At 40.0% G+C, this 23,070-nt stretch overlaps 5 protein-coding genes and 1 pseudogene across 6 annotated transcripts; 4 read left to right on the plus strand and 2 right to left on the minus strand.

The window, feature by feature from the left end:
- Positions 1–126: 126 nt before the first annotated feature.
- Positions 127–1,529, plus strand: LOC137744380 (pathogen-associated molecular patterns-induced protein A70). Its single transcript, XM_068484213.1, has one exon. The coding sequence runs from the start codon at positions 403–405 to the stop codon at positions 1,321–1,323; it is 921 nt and encodes a 306-aa protein (XP_068340314.1). The 5' UTR covers positions 127–402; the 3' UTR covers positions 1,324–1,529.
- Positions 1,530–5,728: 4,199 nt separating this feature from the next.
- Positions 5,729–8,174, plus strand: LOC137713849 (Alkaline phytoceramidase (aPHC)). Of its 2 annotated transcripts, XM_068453206.2 has the most exons (7): positions 5,729–6,141; positions 6,221–6,320; positions 6,433–6,553; positions 6,944–7,065; positions 7,155–7,276; positions 7,636–7,795; positions 7,964–8,174. In XM_068453206.2, exons 1-7 carry the CDS (start codon positions 5,985–5,987, stop codon positions 7,989–7,991), a joined length of 810 nt encoding a protein of 269 aa, XP_068309307.1. In that variant the 5' UTR covers positions 5,729–5,984; the 3' UTR covers positions 7,992–8,174. The 2 variants fall into 2 exon arrangements, with proteins under 2 accessions (XP_068309307.1, XP_088541248.1); XM_088685122.1 differs by lacking the exon at positions 6,433–6,553 and having other exon boundaries at positions 5,847–6,141; positions 6,976–7,065.
- A 2,622-nt stretch (positions 8,175–10,796) lies between these two features.
- On the plus strand, positions 10,797–12,087 carry LOC137748063 (NDR1/HIN1-like protein 13). Its single transcript, XM_068488162.2, has one exon. The coding sequence runs from the start codon at positions 11,007–11,009 to the stop codon at positions 11,826–11,828; it is 822 nt and encodes a 273-aa protein (XP_068344263.1). The 5' UTR covers positions 10,797–11,006; the 3' UTR covers positions 11,829–12,087.
- A 4,330-nt stretch (positions 12,088–16,417) lies between these two features.
- On the plus strand, positions 16,418–18,617 carry LOC137745845 (putative leucine-rich repeat receptor-like protein kinase At1g68400). Its single transcript, XM_068485877.2, has one exon. It carries the CDS (start codon positions 16,516–16,518, stop codon positions 18,496–18,498), a length of 1,983 nt encoding a protein of 660 aa, XP_068341978.1. The 5' UTR covers positions 16,418–16,515; the 3' UTR covers positions 18,499–18,617.
- Positions 18,618–19,368: 751 nt separating this feature from the next.
- LOC137711553 (LOB domain-containing protein 24) lies at positions 19,369–21,174 on the minus strand. Its single transcript, XM_068450807.2, has 2 exons — positions 20,031–21,174; positions 19,369–19,536 (listed from the first exon to the last, which is right to left on the minus strand). Exons 1-2 carry the CDS (start codon positions 20,555–20,557, stop codon positions 19,491–19,493), a joined length of 573 nt encoding a protein of 190 aa, XP_068306908.2. The 5' UTR covers positions 20,558–21,174; the 3' UTR covers positions 19,369–19,490.
- Positions 21,175–21,413: 239 nt separating this feature from the next.
- On the minus strand, positions 21,414–22,767 carry LOC137729623 (acyl-lipid (9-3)-desaturase pseudogene; annotated as a pseudogene).
- Between the last annotated feature and the right edge of the window lie 303 nt (positions 22,768–23,070).

The raw sequence follows: 23,070 nt of genomic DNA on the forward strand, positions 1-23,070 counted from the left end.
TGAAAAAAAGGAAATCAAACTCAAAATTTCTGAGCGTGAATAAATTGTTTTTCACAACCGAGTTGCAAATAATTAATCGCTAACCCTCTATTTAATCCAACCACAAGCTCACATTTTTGTCACAACCACCGCTTCTATTCTGTCTGTTTCTCACACGCAAACCCATCACTCAGCGACGCGTGCCTCGAGATCATGAAAAATGAAAATTAAAAATTCAACAAATAAAATTTCTACACAAAATACCAAGAAACCTGCACAGGATGATGAAAATATCCCACCCAAATAAAAAGGAGACATAGAAGCACACAGAAGCTTTCTATTTCTGCCCCCCTTCTTCCTCTCCCCATTTTTCACCTTTCTTCCTCTCTCTCTCTCTCTCTCTCTCTCTAAACACTGTCAGCCATGTTTGAAGAATCTGTGACATCCCTGCCTTCTATTTGGGCTTCCATGAACAGCTGGTTCACTCCAACTGTCCTCTTCCTCCTCCTCAATGTCATGATTGGCACCATCGCCATTGCTTCACACTTGGGCTCCACCCAGAAACACCAGGACCCGCAGCAGCACCAGAACCACCACCAAGGCGGAGGCCTCGCCAGATCTCCATCTATGCTGCAGAGGCTCAAATCCATCAACCTCTACCAGTACAGATCCCCGGAGCCACACGCCACCACTTTCGAGCAACACCCAGAAACTACCGAGGCCACACATTACGCTTTTAACCACACCCACGAGCTCGAACAGCTCCAATTGACCAGATCCCCTTCTCTGCTGCAGCGGCTCAAGTCCATCAATTTCTACCCATCTCAGCCCACCGCCGCCGCTGCCCCTCCGCACAAAACCCATGAGCCGGAATCCCACTTCGAGCAAGCTCCCGAGCACGACGAGTTCCCAGATGACGACCGTTTTGAAGAACACGAACACCCAGAACCAGAAACTCCAGACTTTTCAGAAGCAGGGGATAAACAGAGCAGTCTGGAGGAGGTTTTCAGTCAGCTGAAGCCGTTGCAGGACCACCATGTGAACCGGACCAAGTCGGACACCAAGCCGGCGTCCGGCGAGGTGCCCGCCAAGCTCCCGAAGAAGATGAAGAAGTCTGCGAGCTCCAAGTCTGCTTTCGCTCACTTTCAAGAGGATGATGTCGCCGAGATTCGCCGGCCGGCGACGATGAGGGAGAGGAAGGTGGCGAAGGCGGCGGAGGACGACGACGAGGTGGATGCGAAGGCGGATGATTTCATCAACAGGTTCAAGAACCAGCTGAAGTTGCAGCGGTTGGATTCGATCATAAGGTACAAGGACATGATTACTAGAGGGAGTGATAAGTGAAGGGAAAATTTTAATTATTTTCTCGGATTGGGTGGTTTTTTTAATTTTGGTTAATTTTGGGGGTCGAATGGATGCAATGTAGATCTGCTCACTTCTCTTCTGCTTTGTGTTTGTACTATTTGTTCAAATATTTGCCCTTTATGACGTCATCTGGTTCCACCATAGTGTTACCAAATAACATTGTGGGAAGACTTCATTTTCCGCGATTTGAGGGTATTTGGTAAAATCTTATTTGCAGCAGTGTAGAGCTTGTATGGCTCAGATTAATTCGCAGTTGGTACGTGACGGAACTGTGATTTATATGTAAAAAGAAATGACGAGTCTAAAGTATTTTCCATTCAAATTTGGTGATGAAAATATTTGTTTTCGACAATCCTGCCTACCAAGTATTTTGAACAATCTTCAACCGTTTGATTTTTAAAATCAATGCTTAATCTTCGTTCATTTTCCAGACTGTTGATTAATTTGGCGTTATTAAAGAAAACATTGGTTGAAAATATCTGGTTAGTTTTCTAACCTTCCACTTCGTTGTAGCCCATGTGGGTTTTGGGGCGTGGTGGAAGGAGAGGTAGCTGGCATTTGGTATGGTATTGACTGTAAAAAAAATTCATAACTTGAAGCGTTCTGATTGTTGCATGGAGTATGTTGCTCGAGTTGTTAAGAACGTCACACAAAGCTTTGTGTTAATCATCTTTCCCTTACCAGATTGTATCATAAAATTAGTTGTGATAATTTTATTACACTTTATTCACTTCTCTTTTACATACAATAAGATATTTACTCACACTTTTAAAATGGTATAAGCAGTGCTACAATAAGGTGACATAACTGTAACGAGACTATCAATAGTTACGTATTAAACTTATCGTAAATATATATCATCCTTGCTAACCTAAGGCAGCCTTCAACAATGTGGAGACAAACACCAATAAACTAGCAAAAACATTACTCATGTATCGGTAGATATTGCCTCTATTAAAAAATACCCAAATAATAGTACGAATGTATAGTAAATAATGGTACTATACATATCTTCGTCTTGGTTTTTTCAAAATTAAGATAATATGTGGATATATAATTTGCTAGGGTTTACTACCAAATTGAGGATTTTAATGATGATGTACCTTATATTAAATGTCTTTTCAGTCCTTCGGTTGTGATCCTCGTATTATCAAGGTTTTGTATTCACGTTTTGAATCCGAATCATCAAAGGGAGGGCCCGCATTAGCGGGTAAAAACTTTTTAATCTTCACTTAATCACTTTTAGCGACAATAGGTCCAAATTATTGGAAGAGGACCTTCTCCAAATGCCCTTTATGGGATCTTAAGGATTTTCACATCCTAACCGTTTATCGTGTGGTCAGTTTTTATCAGATACTATTTGTGTTTAATTTTAAATAAAAAAATTAAATGATTTTTTACCGTACGATACACGATAAATGGTTAAGATGTGATATTCTTTAGGATCTTCACAAAGTGGATCCGAATGGGATCTAATTCCCAAATTATCCTTTCTCATCTCCTTTTTTACTATTAATCTCTATTGTTAATCACTAGATTACCATTCGAGATGCGTTGAACTAATAACGCACTCACAACATAGCTACGATATGGTCAACAATAATTATGTGTCAAATTCGAAAACAATATACATTTGTAATGATGATGCTATAATTTGTGTGGTCGAACTCGAGGCCTCTTCTCGTTAAATATCTACAACTACAGTGTAAAGTTTAATACTTGTTGGGGGTGATTGTGAGGAATTTGATACTTGGAAATTAAACAAAATAAAAGGAGGATGATGATGCTATAATTGCTGTGGAAGCAAAGCAATGTCACATGTAGATCTTGTAGCTCACTACAGTAATTGAATAATTGTAATTTGGAACACGTAGATGCCTTTGAGTCTTACACAAACTCAAACAACTTTTGCAAGTGGTTTTTATCGAGGTCTACTAAGATGCTCAACTTGATGATTAATTATTGATTGAATAGCCAAATTGTTTAAATACTTAATCAAAACCATAAAATTAAAATTTAATGTAAACAAAGTAAATATTTTATTTACCTAGAAGATGATAGCTTGTTTAGAAGTCCTATTAAAATGAGTGAATTTTTGTAAAAATGTTTTCGAAACTAATTCTCCGTAAAATACCAGTAAATTTAAAAAAAAACACTTAAAGTATTATTTTTTCAAAAAAAAAAAAAAAATCTTGTAAAAATGCCTTCGATTATTTAAAGGGAGTTTTAACGAAGAGTCCACGGTACTATTCGCTTTAACGAAAAATTATATTTTTACGTTGAAAAGTCAATCCTGATACTGTTTATTTTACTCTTTATTTTGTCCTTATCGTTAAAACTCAAAATTTTCAAATCATTTCTATTAATTTTCTTTTATTTTAAAGCATTTCCGATTCTTAGTTATTAAGTTGCTACCTTGTGTGAAACAAGGGAGTGGTATTTTTTCGAGTAAGCAAAAGCTGTGGGAATATTATATGCATTGCCGCCTGATTGATTGCCTCTTCGTTGAAAATGATAAGTTTCTGCCGTGAGTCAGTCTGATGGCAGTGTCGGATTCAATTTATCACTGCAGTATATATGTGTTGTATGGAAAATGACATAACGCTTCCACAAGCATGCATCTTCTCACACAGCATAATGTCCAAGCATTATTACCAAAGCAAATCATATGATAATATTTATTTTAAATTTCGCACGTAACGTTACATGATTGATCTTAAACATAATCATTTCGATATTTATGTCGTTAATAATGTATCTACATTTAACTTGAGCGTGTAACCGAAGATATTTTTTCTTAGACGCAAGGAACGTCTCTCAGAAATAAATATCTACAGAAGAGAACGGTTTAGGGATAATCCAAAGGGGATATTATTTGATAGGGTTTGACAAATGCACATTTTACGTTGAATAAACATCATGTCTACAAGAAAAAATGGATTAATATGGACCGTTCAATGTTCTAACATGGTGATGTGAGGGGATTGGTGAAAGGTGAAGTGGTGTTGCTTTTTATGCCTTGTCCTGTTCTTGTGCTACGCATATGGAAGGGTTGTTTTTTCTCGCGTGCATTTCAACCCCAGCTTAAGTCCTCGTTGCAAACTAGAAAACAAAGGGATTCTTGTGGATGCATTTCAACCGTAACTTAATCCTCGTGTGGACTTTTTCACTCCTGCCTGAAAAATACGGTTCATTTTTAGTAGTCCGAATTATTAAGTGGTTAAAAATTTTATCTATTTAATTCGTAGTGAAAGAAAAAAAAAATATTTCATCAACTAAATCACGACGTTTTATTTTTTGCACTATTCATTAGTCTAGACACATACTATTGAAGAAAAATTGGAATAATAGAGTAATTATAGCATCTCCAACAGTGCTGTAAATAAAACTCCATGGTGAACCGTTGAGTAAGAAGAAAAGGTTGTTTTAATAACGAACAGGTCGAATTTGAATTGTTAATAATAGAACAAAGTTTAAAATAGAAAAGAAGATATTATTTTCAATCTGGGATAGAGCTCAGAAAAGTTGAGACACAGCTAAGGAAACAACAACCCAAAAGGGGGTTGGGAACCTAAAGAGAGGGGGAGCTTGAAGAGGGAAGAGGAAATGACATTGCGACGAACCCCAAGCCAAAGCTAGGGATCGGCAGCTAGGGTTGGTTCTTCTGTTTATCGCATCACTTGGACACTGACCAGTATTTTTGCAAACAAACAGTCTATTAACTTGATAGTTCAATATAGTCACAAAAACGAAAAAAGATTTACGTAGAAATACTTTGACTACATCTCTTCATCTACAAAAACTCCGATGCGTCTCTAATAAATGGACGTGACTTTTGTATTTTAGGACTGAATCTTAGTGAAAACTATCTGTTAGTGTCAATCATACCAAATTTTTTGTCAACAAAGGAGGGGCTTTGTAAGATTTACTAACAAGATTTGGCCAATATTTTAAAGGTAGTTTTAACGAAACACTCTCAGTACTGTTCATTTTTAACGAAAAACCACATTTTTACTTTTTCTGTTACTATTCACTTACACCTTTATTTATTATTTTTCATTAAAACTAAAATTTTTGATGACTTTTCGTTAGTTTAAAATAAATAAATAAATAAATAATCATATGCCAAATTGTTACTCATCCCAAATGACCTTTTGCTCTACTGTAGAGAAACCAAAATTCCCCTTTAAAAAACCAATTAAAACTTGGAATTGACAGGGGAAAAGTAAAACAAACGGGCCCCGAAGTAAAGAAGCGCGACTGCGTTTGATTTTGTACAGTACATGACCGTCATTTATTGCTATATCACAGTCAATCATACACCATTGATTACCAACATCAGTCCCGCGTGGGGGTATTTACGATCCTGACACGTCTCACCTTTATAGCCAAACCACAACAAGATAAACAGAACAAACGACCCGACGATTCCATTTCAAAAGGGGCTTTTTCCACCACCACCGCCGCCACCACCACATCCGCAAGGGTCCCGCATTTACACATTTCACCAAACAGTCCGTAACATTCCGAATAGAAAGTTAGCATTTCGTCGAACACTTCGAATCATTAGCAGGAGAGGAAAGGCAGTGAGTGAGTGAACTTTAGAGAGAGAGAGAGAGAGAGGAGAGAGAGAGGGAGAGATGGTGTGGATGGCAACTCAGCAGCTTGCAATCAGAGGGAAGAGACGGCGGATATGGGGAGGGGCGCTTCTGTGTTGGGTTTTGTTAATGCTGATCACTCCCAAGATTTCTCACTCTCCCAAACACCATCTCTACGCTGACATGCGCAATTTTGTGGGTAAAATTTCTCATCGTTCTCTCATTTTCTTACTGAAATTTATGTTTTTGATTGATTTTATGATCTGGGTTTTTTACAGGAGTGCCTAATACCTTGAATGTGATCACAAATTTCCCATTTTTGGTTGTTGGCGTTCTGGGTTTTGTGCTCTGCGTGCAAGGGGGGCTTTTTAACATCAGGTTTTTTGCACTCTCTGGATTATATGGTACTTCGTGCACTGATTTTGTTTGTTGCATTGATTTCAATGGAGTTTTGATTTTTTGGTTGGTGTTGTTTGGAAACTGGTTTTAGTTTGCCGGGTGAGGTTTGGGGTTGGGCACTGTTCTATGCTGGAATGGCAGGGCTGGCATTTGGGTCTGCTTATTATCATTTGAAGCCTGATGATAGTAGAGTAACTTGGGACACCTTGCCGGTTAGTATTTCAATCCGTCTCAAGAGCTCTCGGTTTTAGCCATTAATTAGTGACATTTTCCCTGGTTATTTGTTTGTTGAGACGATTGAGAGTTTCAGTAAACATAAGTTTTTATTTTGATGACTTAATTGTAAGTTTGTTACATTGTTCCCTGAAATGTACCCCGAGTTGAAGGTTTGTCCATGAATGTCGAAAATAGTGTATGTTGTCCTTAATCTTGAACCTGTGTTGCGCCATTGACCCCTTTCGTGAAAGACCGTGAAGGAAGGAAAGTAAAATCAATTATTAAGGTCCATGATTTTGTCGTTAACAAAGTGTCTGGATCCTAGTCATGCACAATCTGTTTCTCTTTGTTTATTTTAATTGTTGAAGACAGATTCTGAATTGCAGATGATGATTGCATACTCCTCTCTTTTCTCTAGTTTTATGGTGGAGAGAGTAGGAGAGCGGATCGGTTTGAGCTGTCTGTTTGCACTCCTTTTCATTGCTTTTCTTAGCATTGCATATGACAGGTTAGTGTTGTGCTTCAAGTTTTGTGTTTTCCCCTCTATGTTCTTGTGCTAAACTCTTATAGTGGATATATGGATGAGTTTCTTTGCAGAACGTATAATGATATCAGGTTGTACATGATGTTCCAGTTGATTCCATGTATGGTAATTCCAGCAATGTCATTTGTGTTCCCACCTAAATATACTCACTCAAGATATTGGCTCTGGGCCGCTGGTACGCCATATTCATTAATCTTTATTTCTTGAGTAAAAATAGTATGATTTTTAATTAGTCTATTTACCCCCCCTGCACAATTAAATACAGTACAAAGCAATGGTTTTTACTATTACGTTTTGAACCTTTTCTTTTGTGAAAGTAGCTTGTTAGAATATCGTAGCAAGCATGTACTGGGGGAAATATTTTTCTTTTCCCCCTTTTTTCTGGGTAAAGGAAATTTTCCACCTAGATATAAAAGTAACCTTCACAATGGATAGTCTGGATTTCAAATGTAAAAGTTTGACATTTAATGTATCGTTTAAGCATTCCACCAATGAACACTCCTATCTGCAAAGCATAAAAGCAATTCTTTACAGGGGTTTACCTTCTTGCCAAATTTGAATCAGTTGCCGATGGCAAAATCTACCATGCAAATCGTTTCATTATCAGTGGACACTCGTTGGAGCATTTGTGTTTAGTGATGGTCCCTGTTCTGCTCAGTATCATGCTCATGAATAGAAACATTAAATGTCAAAGGTACTATAGTTTTTTGCATCTCAGTGAAATTTTCGTTATATTATGATCTGCGTGAAATGAAAGGTTAAATTGTTTGGCAAATTTTCCTGTTTTGAAGTGTTGATTTCTCATTATAGTATGATCTGGATCACATTTCTTTCTCTTACATATTAGTGGGCTTGATAACAGAATAGGGGCCTTTAAAGAATGTTCATGAAAGAGGCAAGGCAGAGATGGTGTCATTGTCTGTGCAGCGTCCCAGCAGATGCTCGAAAATTCTGTAAATGCGGAGTCATTAGAGGTAAAGACTAAAGAGTGATCTATTGTACTCCCAAGTTTCAGTAAAACATGTCTCTGCCATTGAGCAATTAGATTAATCAATTTCAGTTGAATGAATTTATTCTCCGAGTGCAAACTAATAAGGATATTAGTCAATCATGTGCCTTCCCCTTCCTTCTTCCCTTTAATGAACTTTTCACTCCTGGTGGCTGTGACGTGGTGACCGCCCATTGGCCGCCAGAATATAGGGAAAACCAAAAGAGGTTAAGAGGGCGTAGTTTAGCTGGACTTTGACTCACTTGATTACAGAAGTTAGAACCTCTTTTGTAACTGCACTGCGATGACAGCTTACCGGTTACTAATGATATAAACCCGACATTTTAGTACGGTTATTATCTGCAGGGCAGATATATTCGTCGTCTGGGTTAACTATAGACAGGCCAATGAAGATTACACCATGAATTTTGTTCGAGTTCGAGTTTTCTGTTCTATATTGCTGATAATGTGGGTTTATTTTCTTCAGTAAAGTATCAGAGGGAATAATTGAAGTTACAGATATCACCTTTATAGCACATGTATGGCACAAATTCCTTCACATGTATATTATGGTTCTTTTGGACAATTGTGCTTAGTCATATGCATACATGTGCATCAAAGAACAAATGCATGTTTTTCTATCATACGATCCTTGTTCTAGCATTCATATAATAACAACAACAAAGCCTCATCTCATTAATTTGGATCAGTTATATGAATTCTAAAACGTCATTGCGCTCGGTTTTGCACCAACTCTTTTGTTAGCTCTATGTACTCCATGTCTTTTTCTCCGAGCCTTTGTCTCAAAATTGCATGTTAAAGCTTTCATATGAACATTTAGTTTTCAGAGAAACTGTAATATTTTTATATTTTATAATTATTGTTTATGCACTGGATGAAAGCAGCCCAAACCAACACATTCCCATTTCAACCCAAAAATCCAAAGTTGGTGGACCCATCAGCATGAAACTTCTCCTTCCCTTGACAAAGCCCAAACTGAAGGAGAGAACGATTATACACCTCAAAACGAATCGATATTCTAATCTACTCTAATTTACGGGATAAAATTCGAACTAGGGAGCAAGTGAGCTGAGACAATGTCCTGGTTAACTACCCTAACCTGCATTTATCAACCATTTTGTTGCTTAATCAAAATAAAATTAGGGTGAAGTCAATTTCAACTTCAACTTCAACCATTTTTAAAATGGAAATCTTGCACGTGTGGTGGATGGTCTTGGTTTTAAAGTCCTCCCTCATCTTCCGAACTTCTCTTTAGTATAACTTAAAGTAGTAAAATCGCTTGCATTTAAAAAATTGAGAATCTTAATGATCTAATCATCAATAAGAATTACACGACTTTCGATATTGAATTTCCATCGACCCTCGACTACATACAACGTCACATTTAAATCCGGCAATGCTTAAAAAACGTAACCTCGAAAACTTCTTTTAGATAAAGGCGGCTTTAGAAACGAGATCTCGATTTCCGGGAGGTGATACAACCGGTCGATCGGCAAACACAGCCGGGTTCAAAAAGCTATAAGAAACTTGACCATGGAAGTTTGGTGGGCACTAGGTTTATTGTCACACTCATATTAAGAAAAACATTAAGAGATAATGAATTTTTAAAGAAAAAATGAGAGGATCTTGCAACCTCGAGAGCAGAAGCATTGTAAATTGACTGACTTAGGAGTCAAGTGAATGCAACCACTGAGCCACACTGACTCTGATTAGTTGACTAATTACCATCAAACTCATGATTAGATTAAAAATATTGTTACTCTTTTACCTAAAGTGGAGGTGCTTTAAATTTAATGAGCCTTGCTTTCCCTGTCTCACATACTTCCTAACATAAAAAACAAAATAAAAGTTCATTTTTCACCAACCAAGAAAAAAAAAATCTAATTTAATGTTGAAATACTATAATTTTCTGTTTATGCACACGTCTGATTTTTAGTGTGCGTTTAGGTTGATATTGGTCGTTCATAGTTATGAGTAAATATGGAACTTTAGTGTTTGAAGATTCTCAAGTTGCTGCTTAGCTTCTGCTTCGTGAGATGCTGAATCAAATGCTTCATCTAGAGTTCTCGTATAAGCATGAATAGTTATGATTATCCCACATGTAAATGTTGCTAATAATCCACCATTAAATATTCAAATTTGTTTTCTTTTCTTACTTTCAGATTACAAATCAATTCTGCGCGTAAGAAATATTCGGCGCTCATTAAAGCGTGATTTTGTGGTTTCTTACCACCTACCCTAAGTATGTTCATGAAAATATAGCAATTGCCTGCCATTATGTCACATTTTTAAGGAAGGTAAGGCCTCAAAAAGTATGAAAGAAAAATAGAAACCTAACAATAAAATGGAAATTTAAAAGAAGGTTTGGAATTGGACTTGGACCCCACATTTCTCACAATTCACTCCATCACATGTGGACCATGCAAACTAGATCACATCTCAATCCAAATTAGTAAGCTTAATTTATTTTTTTTGGAAATTAATTATTGGAGGCTTAACCACTACGGAGTGGTCACTTCGTAGTTGAAAACGAATTCTAAACTCATATTTCATACAACATGTTATGAATTTGATTCTTGATACTTGTGAATCACGTGATAATGAACATGTAGTTCTCTTTTTAAAAAAGGGAAAAATAAATTTGGAGGCTTTAGTTGGTAAGCTTTGTGGAAGTGATTAGTGATTACTAATATTTACAGGTGTAGAAATTTACAGGAAGGATCCATCTTGACGTTGTGTGAGGTGGAAGCATCCCCCGACCTTTTTTTGGGTCCTCCATTTTCTTCCCGTTCTCATCCTTCTCACTCCTCCATCTTCTTCTCTCTCTAAAACCTCACAGTTTCCACAACAATCCAGGACCCTCTCTCTCAAATCCAAATCCAACCCATTTCTCACCATGACAGACCGAGTCTACCCATCTTCCAAACCCACCACCAACGGCGCCGCCGCCGTACCCGGCGCCGCAACAACCACGGGTACCGCAGCCACCACGGGTACCGCAGCCAACCCACCAAGCACCAAACCCCAACTCAGACAACCCTACCGCCCGAAACCCCAGTACCAACACCGCCGCCACCGCCGGAGCAACCGCAATTTATGCTGTTGCTGCTGCTTCTGGTCATTCCTTATCCTCATAGCCCTCGCACTCCTCGCCGCAATAGCCGGCGCCGCGGTCTACATCCTCTACCGCCCCCACCGCCCCGAGTTCACCCTCACCTCCGTCCGCATTGCGAAGCTCAACCTCACCACCACCCCCGACTTTTCCACCTCGCACCTCGCCACCCTCTTCAACCTCACCCTCTCCTCCAAAAACCCCAACAACCACCTCACCTTCTCCTACCAGCCGTTCAATCTGTTCCTCTCCACCACCAGAGACGTCCAAATCGCAAACGGGTCGATCCCGGCGTTCACCAGCGGCACAAAGAACAGCACCTTCTTCCGCCCCGTCCTGTCGACGTCGCAGGATCTCGACGTCGAGTCGGTGAAGTCGCTGAGATCGGATCTGAAGAAGCAGAGCGGGGTGGCGCTGAAGCTGCAGATGGACACCAAAGTGAAGGTGTCGATGGGGAAGCTGAGTACCAAGAAGGTGGGGATTAGGGTTACGTGTCAAGGAATCAAAGGGGTTGTACCAAAAGGTAAGTCACCGTCGGTGGCTGCCGTTTCCAACTCCAAGTGCAAGGTTGATCTTCGGATCAGGATCTGGAAATGGACCTTTTAATTAATTTCCTTTCATATTTTTAATTGCATTTTTTTACTTTAATCATGGGTTTTTCGAGCGGGGATTTACAAACTTTTGAGAAGGAGGATTAAAATGATCAAAAAAATGGTGATCACAAGAAAAATTAAGTAGGATTTAAGTGCAAATTTGGGGGTTTAAATTTGAATCCTTCTCTTTATATATATATACACTTTGGTGATTGTAAGTGATGAATTTTTTTTTATTTTTTTATGGCAATTAAATCTCATATTACTTTCTATTTTCTGCTACGTTATTATTATTATTATTGTTGATTAATTTGTCTGTGTAATTTGTCTTCCAATTGTGGTGGCACTTGGCCGAGTGTTATAAGTCACTCCGCCCTGCATGGTTTTCAGAGAAGGCCAATGAACAGAGCATCACTAGAATGCCCTAATTAAAACAAAACACTGGTATACAGCTCGGTTACACGGTAGAATTTCTCTCCGTTACACGGTGAAATTTCTCGTAATTAAGCGTAATTGGTTAAGTGCATCCAAGAAAAAAAGAACCGAAAATACAAGCTTTTTTATGATATAATGATTCTCCTTGTGCACTCTTCCTTTTGTTTTGGTGCCTTAGTTCGTCTTCGTACCTCTCTCATGTTCTTTGATTTGGAATCCTAATGCCAGAAATAAAAAAATGAGTGCAGAAGAAGAATGAGTGCGGAAATCACTTTGCCTGTTTTTGTGTATCGTATCAAACAATGTTGAGAACAAAATACCTAGAAAATGCTTTTTGTTGGGTAAAATTCTAAATTGTGTGTGCATTTAGGTAGAAAAAGTAAAAGTAGTGTTATTCACGCACTTCATACATTTTCTCAAACCGTTAAATCTAATAAATTGAAAAATAAATATGTAAACAACACCGCACAAAAAGAAAAACACAAAACTTGCATAAATGTCTAGTGATCCAATGAAAAAAGAGGGGTGGTGAATTTAGTGGCTGTCTTTACTAATTACGATGAACTTTAAACACAGAATCACACAGACATGTATATTTATATATATATATATATGTATGTATGTATGTATGTATGTATATACACACATATAGGATTTGGATCCTCTCTTGAGCAAAGCACACGTGTCGTTGAATTTTGATCAAACGGCTACAATTATTATAACTTTTAGAAAATTCCCTGTTTGTAGTCGTTTGATCAAAATTCAACGGTCGGTATGTTTTGCTCAAAAGACTCAGCCTCCTAAACTAAGGAGAGTATCCAAATCCACATACACACATGTAAGTACATATTGAACTGTTTTGATTGAGTCCTTCACTTGAAAACTGTGAGTTTGGAGGTCCAGAGTTATTATATAATAAAACCCCTAGTTGTTAGGGTTTGGCATTCAATAAGCTCACGCCGCTCTCACCGAGTCGCTGGCTTTTTGTGGTACTGCAAATCTAAGGGGCACCACATCTTTCGGTGAAAAAGATATTATTGTTTACCTGCAAATGTGTCTTTGTTTAATGAAGAAAAACTAACATGGCACATCGTGCTCTAGTGCTGCAAATCTAATGTACACCTTCTCTTCTACCTTCAAACAAATAAACACAGGGAAGGGAGTGGTAAGCGACCGCAGCACCCTCGGGCGCGAGCAGATTCTGATCGTTCATGTTTTGTGAGTTTTACACGATGATAATTATCTTCTTGTTACATTGGAGCACACAATGTAAGCAGTAAAATAAGTGAAACAAAAAAAGGGAAAAGAAATAGACATTAAAAAGAGAACTTTAACGAAAAAATTATGTTATTGTTCATTTTAATCAATCATGGTACTATTTATTTTATCTTTTATTTTATCGTTATTGTTAAAATTCAAAATTTTCAAACTCTTTTTATTAATTTTCTCATTAAAAAAGTAAATGGTATATTAATTGCCTTGTTGGGGGACTTGTAAGTGCAAGGCATGATGGCGATAGGAGATGGGATTAAATTCGGGTGCACGTGGTTTGTGGTGTGTCTTTGTTGGTCTGGGTATGCAGGGGCAGTTGGAATATCAGTCAGAAGCTTTTTTACTCTTTAGGCTTAGTCCCCCTTTTCTTTTTACTAAACACACTGCTTGCCGTCGTTTTACGTTTGGCACCTTAACAAAACATCTGGGATACGGATGGCACGAGGCTTAGGGCTGGTTTGGTATTGCTGTGTTTTGAAAAAAAGCTGTTTCTGCTGTGCTGTGAGAATAAGCAGCTGTGAAATAAAGCAGCAGAGTGTTTGGTAAACTTTTTCGTAAAAGTGCTTTTGAAAAAAAAAAGCAGTATTATAGTGTTTGGTAAACTTTTATGTAAACTGATGTGAAAAAAAGCCAGTTTTTCAAAGCTGGGTTTTGCAGCTTCTTGTTTTTGGCTTTTTTTCACCCAAAACTGTGAAAAAAAGCTAAATGTTTACCAAACACAAAAACAGCTCCCAATTTTTTTTTATACCAGCTTTTTTCAGAATCACTTCAGTACCAAACCAGGCTTTAGAAACACCTAGTAAATCGTCTTGTAAGAAAAAACCTAACACGAACACGAACGTCATGAAAGACTGTAAGCTTCAATTCGAGGTTGCGTACTAGAGTTCCATTGTTCGCTCGACTTTGAGTTAATAACGAAAATAATAATAACATATGTTAAAAATTTTGTTTCTCTAAATACATGACTGATCCTTTCGAATATGATCATGAAGCAAGATATGATCACGAAAGGAGAAGTATCTACGCTTTTACTTTTTGTGGGTAATAATAAGAATAATAATATGATTACATTTTGGTGAGTATACTTGATCTGCAAGTATAAACGTGATTACTACAATCATGGTGGGGTCTATTGGAAAAGATTAAACCGTAGCGGCCGGCGGAGTGCTAACCCCATTAAATTTCCTGAGATTACCTTGTAACTAGGATGCCTTAAAAGTGCCAACCCATTAAATATTCCCCTTCCAAAAAAATGGAATAGATCCTCTTCGGATCCCTTTCTTCTAATTCATTAAGTTTGGGAATCCGAGCTGTTGAAATTTGACTCAACGGTTGCAAACAGATGTCTATTTTAAAAGTTATAATAACTTTAGTTGTCGGATCAAATTTCAATGGTCCGAATCCTGAACTTGGTAGATTAGGAGGAAGGGATCCTTACCAGATCCCTTTCCCCAAAAAATATTTAAAAACTGACAATTCTTTGACTGTCAGCTACTGGGGCTGGGCCACGCCAATAAAAAGACGCCAAATTGGGCCGGGCAGGATCCCATGGGCATTTGATACTGGTGGGTCCATACTCCCGCGATTTGGATTTAGATCTTATTAAAAGGGACAACAGAAAATTTAGATCATATTTAATTAATTTTTTTTTCCATTTGACAACGGAGTGGACATCGCACTTGTCATGTCATCACTTAACAGCAAAATTGATAGAAAATTTAATGGAGGTCTAACATTGCAACGAATTCGTAAGTTAAGGTATGACATTGTAATGTTTGAAACATGACGTATATGAGATTGTAGTTCGACACATAATTGAGATAGTTTTGTGTAATTTACCCTTGATTATATTGTAGATACGTTATCTAAGACATGAGTGATTATTTGTATTCAATAATGTATTAGCATGGTGGTTAATTTTATGTCTGATTAACGAGATATGTTACATTTAAAACAATTGAATCAGAATGATTCAGGGTTTTTTCCTTTAAAGTGGATAAGATATTTACATGCCAAGTATGGCTCGTATTAGTCTATCTACGAGATCATAGACAACTATATTAGAGTAAACAAACAATTCCACTGTAAGTTTTTTAAGATTTGGAATCACGCAACATAGGTAAAAATCACTCAATTCAAAAGACTATTTATTTTTGAAATTTATTGAGACAAGAGATGACATATCCATGAATAATACTCATAATTAATTCCTTAATCAACAATACTCGTAAAGCAAAAGACACCCCCACCCCCCCCCCCCCCCCCCCCCCCCCCCCCCCCCCCCACACTCATGGTTGTAATAAGTAGACTAGACACAATTATAGTATAACGAAAATGGAAACAAATTAAGTAGTCTCTTTCAATACTCACTGGCAGTGGCCACCAGCCTCCCTTGCAGCTCATAGTCATAGTCCACCTCCATAAACGTGTTATTGCAAAAACAAAAACAAAAAACCATCACCCACAAATTAACCCCTACTTATTATACATATTTTACCCCACTTACACGTTAGGAAAAAACTTGCGTAGTAGTGTTGATTACGTTATCTGGATGTTTCGCATTAGAATATAGGACTATCATGTACATCAATTTCACACAATGCTACATTTGATAGTTGTTCTGTTAGAACATGGGTATCATTGTGAATGCCATAAACCAATTATAATGTTTCGAAATCTGCGTAATAGACACAAATGTTAAAATTTAAACTTATTCAACGATAATAAATATTATCACTACTTGAGAGCGGTGAGATAAATACGCTTGTATTGGAACAGTCTTTTTTGGGTGAACTTTGGAAGAGTCTTTTGAGGGAAGCAAAATCGACAAGGGTAGTCAACTACTTATTTACCCAACGTCTTTTTAATCCCGTCTCAACGGCTAGTTACTGGCGGTAATTACCGATATTGTAAGTGCCCCTCTGCTGTTTCTCCCTTTCTTTTATTTCTTCTTCCGCAACTTTCTCCAGAATCTGAGGGAAAATAAACGGAAAATGTTGCAGACACAGAACAATTTTCATTTTCTCTCACCCTTCCTTTTCTCACTCTTCTTCTTCTTCTTCTCTCTTTCTCTCTCTAACCCAGAAACCACCGCCCTGCTGGCATTCAAATCCTCCGCCGACACCTTCAATTCGCTCTCCTCCTGGGTCGCCTCCTCCGACCCCTGCTCCGGCTCTTGGTTTGGCGTCACTTGCGACCCGGCGAAACGCCGAGTCACCCGAATCGTTCTCGAGAACCTCAGCCTTACCGGTTCGGCTCAGCAACTCACCCAACTCGCCCACCTCAAGCTCCTCAGCCTCAACCGCAACCGCCTCTCCTCCTCCCTCAACCTCTCCGCGTGGCACAACCTCAACCACCTGTACCTCTCGCGCAACCGCTTCGAAGGATCCCTTCCGGCCGGAATATCCCGCCTCCGTCACCTCAGGCGGCTCGACTTATCGCACAACCAATTCTCGGGCGAAATCCCACTGACCGAGTTGGCTCAGCTGCCTCACTTGCTAACTCTCCGCCTGGAGTCCAACTCGTTCACCGGCATCCTCGCCTCCGCGCACTCGATTTCTGCGTCTATTTCGGACTTCAATGTTTCGCACAACAACATCTCGGGGAAAATTCCAACGTTTCTGTCCAAATTCGGCGCGACGTCGTTCGCCGGAAACGAGCATCTCTGCGGCAAACCATTGCCGTACAAATGCTCCGATCCAACGGCCGCTAACTTTTCCGTACAATCCCGGAACCGACACGATAGCGTTTTGAGTAACGCCGCGCTGCTCGCGATCAGTATCGTCGGCGCGGCTGTTACGCTGTTGGTGATAATAGTGGCCGCCACGTGGTATCGGCGCACCAAAAGTCGCGGGACCCACAGCGAGACAGCCAACGGACACGGTTACGTGAGCAAGCATTACGGGCCCGGAGAGTTAACGAAGAAGAAAAGTACAACTGGAGTCCAATTGGCCCAGTGTGCCCAGTCTAATGTGAACGGGCCTGTAGGTGGGCCCAGAGAAAGCGAAGACATGGTTGTATTGGAGGGGTACCGGGGCTCCGACAAGGTGGGGGATCTGCTGAAGGCATCGGCGGAGATGCTGGGTAAGGGGAGCGTGGGGACCACTTTCAAAGTCGTGACGGACGGCGGACACAAGGTGGTGGTGAAGAGGGTGAGGGAGAGGAGAAATGGCGGGAGGGAAATCGATGGGTTTTTGAAGCAGATTGGCGGGCTGAGGCACCCCAACATCGCCGCCCTCAGAGCCTACCACAATTCCAACCACGAGCTGCTTTTGGTCTACGATGTATTCCCCGAGGGAAGCTTGCATTCCGCGCTGCATGGAAACCGAGGACCCGGAAGAACGCCGCTTGCTTGGGCCGCAAGATTGAAGCTTGCTGCGGGGTCTGCAGAGGGACTGGCCTTCCTCCACGGCTGCAGCAAATCCAAGCTCTTTCACGGAAACCTCACTTCGTCGAACATATTGGTGGATCGAACGGGAAACGCCTGCCTGGCCGACGTCGGCCTCCAGCAGCTCCTCCCTGCTCCGTTTTCATCATCAACAAGTGCATACAGAGCTCCTGAATTGATGGTGTCCCATAATAAAACTCCGAGAAAGTTCACGCAGAAATGCGATGTTTATAGCTTTGGGGTGGTTCTGTTGGAGATTTTGACGGGGAGGATGGCGGCGGAAGAAGGAGAGACGAATTTGGTGGAGTGGGTTAAGACCGCAGTGCAGAAAGAGTGCAATACTTGGGAAGTGTTGGATTTTGAGATGTTGGGGGATAGAGCGATGGAGGGCGAAATGTGGGCTCTTTTGGAGGTGGGGTTGCTCTGTGTTACTCCTGTGCCTAAAGATCGCCCGACGATCGGTGTTGTGCATCGGATGATTGAAAATATTCGGAACAAGGCTGTTAGAGAAGATGGTGCCAAGTTTATTTTAGATGAGCTCACTTCTGATTCTTCTTCACCTTCACATTCACATTCTGCAAGCACTTAATGATTTCATTTCCAAAAGCTTCATTGTGCTTAATTTAATGCATACTGTGTTAAATGTTTTGTACTCTCATAAGCATTGCATTGAATCATTTGAATAAAAAGACGTTTGATTGTATTAAATTTCTAACAAGAAGAGCCGAACTCAAGACCTGCTGACCTTTAATTAGCTGTATCACAAAGTCAACGAGTTACAAGATGACTGACATTACGACAGTTAGATATGAAAATAAATTTCATATCTTTGCAGATGCAAAACGTAAAAGACAATATCTTCTACGTGGATCCGTGTTAATTACATTTCTCAACATAAACCGGGTCGAAGAACTCTATAGAAAGGCATATGATGCAAGGTCTTGCCCATCACTTAGTGGCTTCCTTTCCTTTTTCTGTGGTGATGAACATATTGTCACTAGAGTTCTTTGAAGAAGAATGAGAGTAATGCTTGAGGAAATTTTATCGAATCCATGATTTACCAGAAGGAGATAAAATGGTCTTAACCAAGACCTCACAAGCCGAGCCCCTTACTCCACCCATCCTCACCGATCCCCTTACTCCATCATGCTCACCGGAAAGAGGCTAACCACGATGTACTTGTTGATAGTATACTTGCCTCCGCATCAGATTGCTCCTCTAGCCATGCCAGCAGCACCTCAAGGTCAATAGAGTTTGTCAAATACTGTTCCGATTAGTTAGACTAATCAGTTGTATTAAGTTTAATTAAATTTGTTTAGCTTGTATACATAGAGCTGAGTCTAGGCAAAGTATGTATCGAACGAGCTCATTTGTTTTGATTCACAAAAGACAGTTCTTTATCAATGGAAGTCTTCGTCAATTCTTTCATGGTATCAAAGCACGTACCTGAAGATTCTCCTTTGTTTTTAATTTTTTCTTCTTTCTGATGTACCAAAAACAATTACACACAAATCTAAACTGAATTGTAGCCAAAATAACAGTGCAGGATAATCTCATTCCTCCTTTACAATTTCTAACTCCTTAATCCTGAATTGGGTTGTAATCTTGTTCTACCAAATCTTCATCCCTGAAAAAATTCAAACAAACGACGATAATTAGCAAAACAAAATTAAAACTTCAAAATTCATCAATGGCGGTTAAGTTGGCAATTTTTACTTCAAGTGGGAATTTTCTTCCTAGAGGACAACCCCATTTTCCGGTTCTTGATATCAAACACATTGCTCTGTTCTTGATAAAAACGAGTTCTTCAACAACATTGCTGTGTTCTTTGAACAAATTACCAATCTTTGTTCAAGTGGGAATTTTTTATCCTACATAAAAAAATCAATGTCTCTGGTTTAAAACTTAAAAGTTGTGAAATTTTATCGAAAAGTTTCGGTCAGGGCTTAAAAACACATTGCTCAGTTCTTGATGAAACAAAGTTATTCAACAACATTGCCGTGTTCTTGAACGAATTGCCTAATTTTATTTAATTGGGTATTTATATTCCTACTTAACAAACCAATTTGAATGGCAAGAACTCAAAAGTTGCGAAATTTTATCGAAAAGTTTCAGTCAGACCTTATTTCAAACACATTGCTCTGTTCTTCGTGAGGCTGCGGAACAACTCCTCCACCAACATGGCCTTGTTCTTCTTGTTCTTGAAAAACTTTCTTCTGCACCAGATGAAACTGCGTCTGATCGTACACATTTCCCGCACCCACATTGTACTTAAAGTCCCCCAGACACTGCGCCATCGGCATAACATTGCCGCCGCGGCGGCACAATTCGAGTTGGTAGCGCACGCGGTCGAGTTCAGCCTGGTGCTTGTTGATGGACCAGAGCAGCGAGCGGACGACGGCGTGGCAGCCGCCAACAGGGTCTTTGGCGCGGTGGTCGGCTTCGACAAAGATGGTGGACATGGCGGGGGTTCGGAGGTGGGGAGGGAGGTCGGTGACGAGTTTGGCGAGTCTACTGACGCCGAACAGTTTGAGTGCGTTGTGGAAGTTTGTGGGGTGGTTGGAGGGGAAGTAGGGGGCCAAGAGGCAGTCCTCTGGGCATTTTTTGCGCTGGTGTTTACAAGCGGCGCAACTTCTGGACTTCGTCATTGGGATTATTTTAGGCTATTTTATCGGTTTGACAAGTGATTGGAGAATTTTGAGGGAGGGAAGAGAAATTTCAGTAGAGAGAGAGAGAGAGAGAGAGAGAGAGTAGGGTTTGTTGGTGTTGGGATTTTGGGAGAAAATCCAGGGACGTGGAGTTAGTTATAGCCTACGTGGAGCGTGGTTGTGGCATTTTTTGAATTATGAGAAATTAGACCCCAAAAAGTTAAAGGAAACTAATAAAAGGGTTTAAAAACTTTGAATTTTAATAATAAGGATAAAATAAAGGGTAAAGTGAATAGTACCGGAATTAACTTTTTAATGTAAAAATGTAGTTTTTTGTTAAAATGAACAGTACCCTGTAAAAATTCATTTCTTGAAATTTTGTTAGTGCATTTTTTAATTTTGTTTTTCGGGTAGGTCCAGAAAAGTTCTCTCGTCATATTTTTATGTTGTCAGGCTAAGTTAAATATGCATTTATTTAGTTCTGCTGATTGTTTGAACTTGATCTCACCAAATCGAGGTAAGACTAGGGTTATAAATACAGTCAGTCGTGAAATGAAAACACTAAATCATGATTCAAATTTACACTTTGACAACATAAATATATTATACTTTTGAAAAGGGTGCAAAATAACATTTTTGAACCAATATATAAACAAGAATTTTGGAAGCAATCCTTAAAGATGAGGATTATTTTGCTCCAACTGAAATCAAGGCTCTCACCACCCTCAAAGTGCCAATAAAAAATAAGTTACCATACCCCTCTAACAACACCACCAACATTATTGTCCTTGGGCACAAATAACCACACCATCAAAAACCTCAGGAAAAAGCATCACATTCACAACATCTTAATCTCATCTCAGCTCATCCAACAGAGTGTACAGCTTCCCAAACTAGGTTCTTCGGAACCGGGCTAGCTAGATCGCGAGCCTGCAACGCTGCCGTGCGCAGCGTCCCAACGGTGAGTTCATTGGCCTTGTAGAATGACACAATTGTGAAAGGCAGGTTGTGCTTCTCACAGAGTGCCTTGATAAGGGGGGCCACTTTCCTGACGTTGCCCCGAGTCAACAGCGGAAACATATGGTGCTCGATCTGAAGCTGCAATCCGCCGTGGAACCAGTCCATCCACGACGGGCAGACTATATTGAGCGAACCATTCGTCTGGTTTTCACACCAATCGTTCGCCGTTGGCGTACCAACGTATACGCTTGAAGAGAAATGGCTCAAGCAGAACTGAACATGTAGGATTCCAGTGACAGAAAAGCTTGCCACAACGAACATTACTCTCTCCCTCCAATTGGGCAGGTAAGAAACCAGCAGAGCATACCAAATCCAAAACACCAAAAGCCCAAAAATTTCATCAATTCTATTATTTACCGTCAATCTTTTGGAAGATAACAGTAAAAGACTGAGCAAAAAGGTTAATCCTAGCAAAACACATGACCGGGTAAAAAGTCCAGTACTGGTAACTAACCAAGAAGCTGGTACAAGCATCGAAACTCATCTTCCTGTCGTAGTAATAAGAGGTGAGGGAGGTGAACAGTTTTGAATTCACAGCGAAAAAGGGCATGTGCTGGAGATCCGGATCGAGTTCGAGGCTGTTGACAGCAATGTGGTGGGCGTTGTGGTTGCGCTTCCACCACGCAATGCTGATGCCGGCAAGGCAGTTTCCGGTGAGGATCTGGGCGAATCTGTTGACCCTTTTGCTGCTGATGATCTGGTAGTGACCAGAATCGTGGCCGAGCCACCCGCTTTGAATCCAGAGAAAACCCATCAATCCACCGGAACCCAGATGAACCCAACAGCTATCAGAGCACAAGACGCTGTAGACGCTCAGAGTAAACAGCATTGCCACCAGAAACAGAGAGAAATGGACGCCGTGTCCCCTGTTTTCGAAAAGCCCCATTTTCGTAAACTCGTTGACGAGCTTCCTGTAATCTTTGGAAACTTCGGAAACAGAATAGCTTTCGAGCTGGAATCCGGTGAAGAACTGGTCGAGGTGCTGCCACGCCGACCCGGGGTGGTAAGCGACGAACGCGTCCGTGACGTCTTGGCCGGCGAGGCTGAGCAACGGGAGCTCGCCGCCGGGATGGTGGTTGGCCCAATCGGAGACGTTGTAGATCTTGCCCTGTATTGAGATCCATAGATCTCCAGGCTTTGTGGGTGCTGAGTTTATCCTGGGAAATGTACTTCTTCGACTCTGCCGCCATTGGAGTGATATGAGAGGAAAAAGCAGAGGTTTTTCGATTCGAATTCTTCACTTCCCCACTGAACTCTTCCTTTCGGGGTTTTCCCAAAGGAAGAGACTTTTCTATGGATCGATGATTTCTGCATGTTGGGGTTTAAATCTTTTGTTTATCGGATGAAATGGAAATGTCAAATTAACAGTATCTTGAACACAACTACGTAACGTTACATAAGATAATCCAAATGTGTCGATCGTGCAACATTGACGTTCTGTTTCATGTAACTCAGAATTCAGTGGATTTTGTCCACAAAATATACGAGTGTAT

The sequence above is a fragment of the Pyrus communis genome, chromosome 15, assembly GCF_041283825.1.
Source record: "Pyrus communis isolate YQ-2024b chromosome 15, ASM4128382v1, whole genome shotgun sequence".
Taxonomy (NCBI): domain Eukaryota; kingdom Viridiplantae; phylum Streptophyta; class Magnoliopsida; order Rosales; family Rosaceae; genus Pyrus; species Pyrus communis.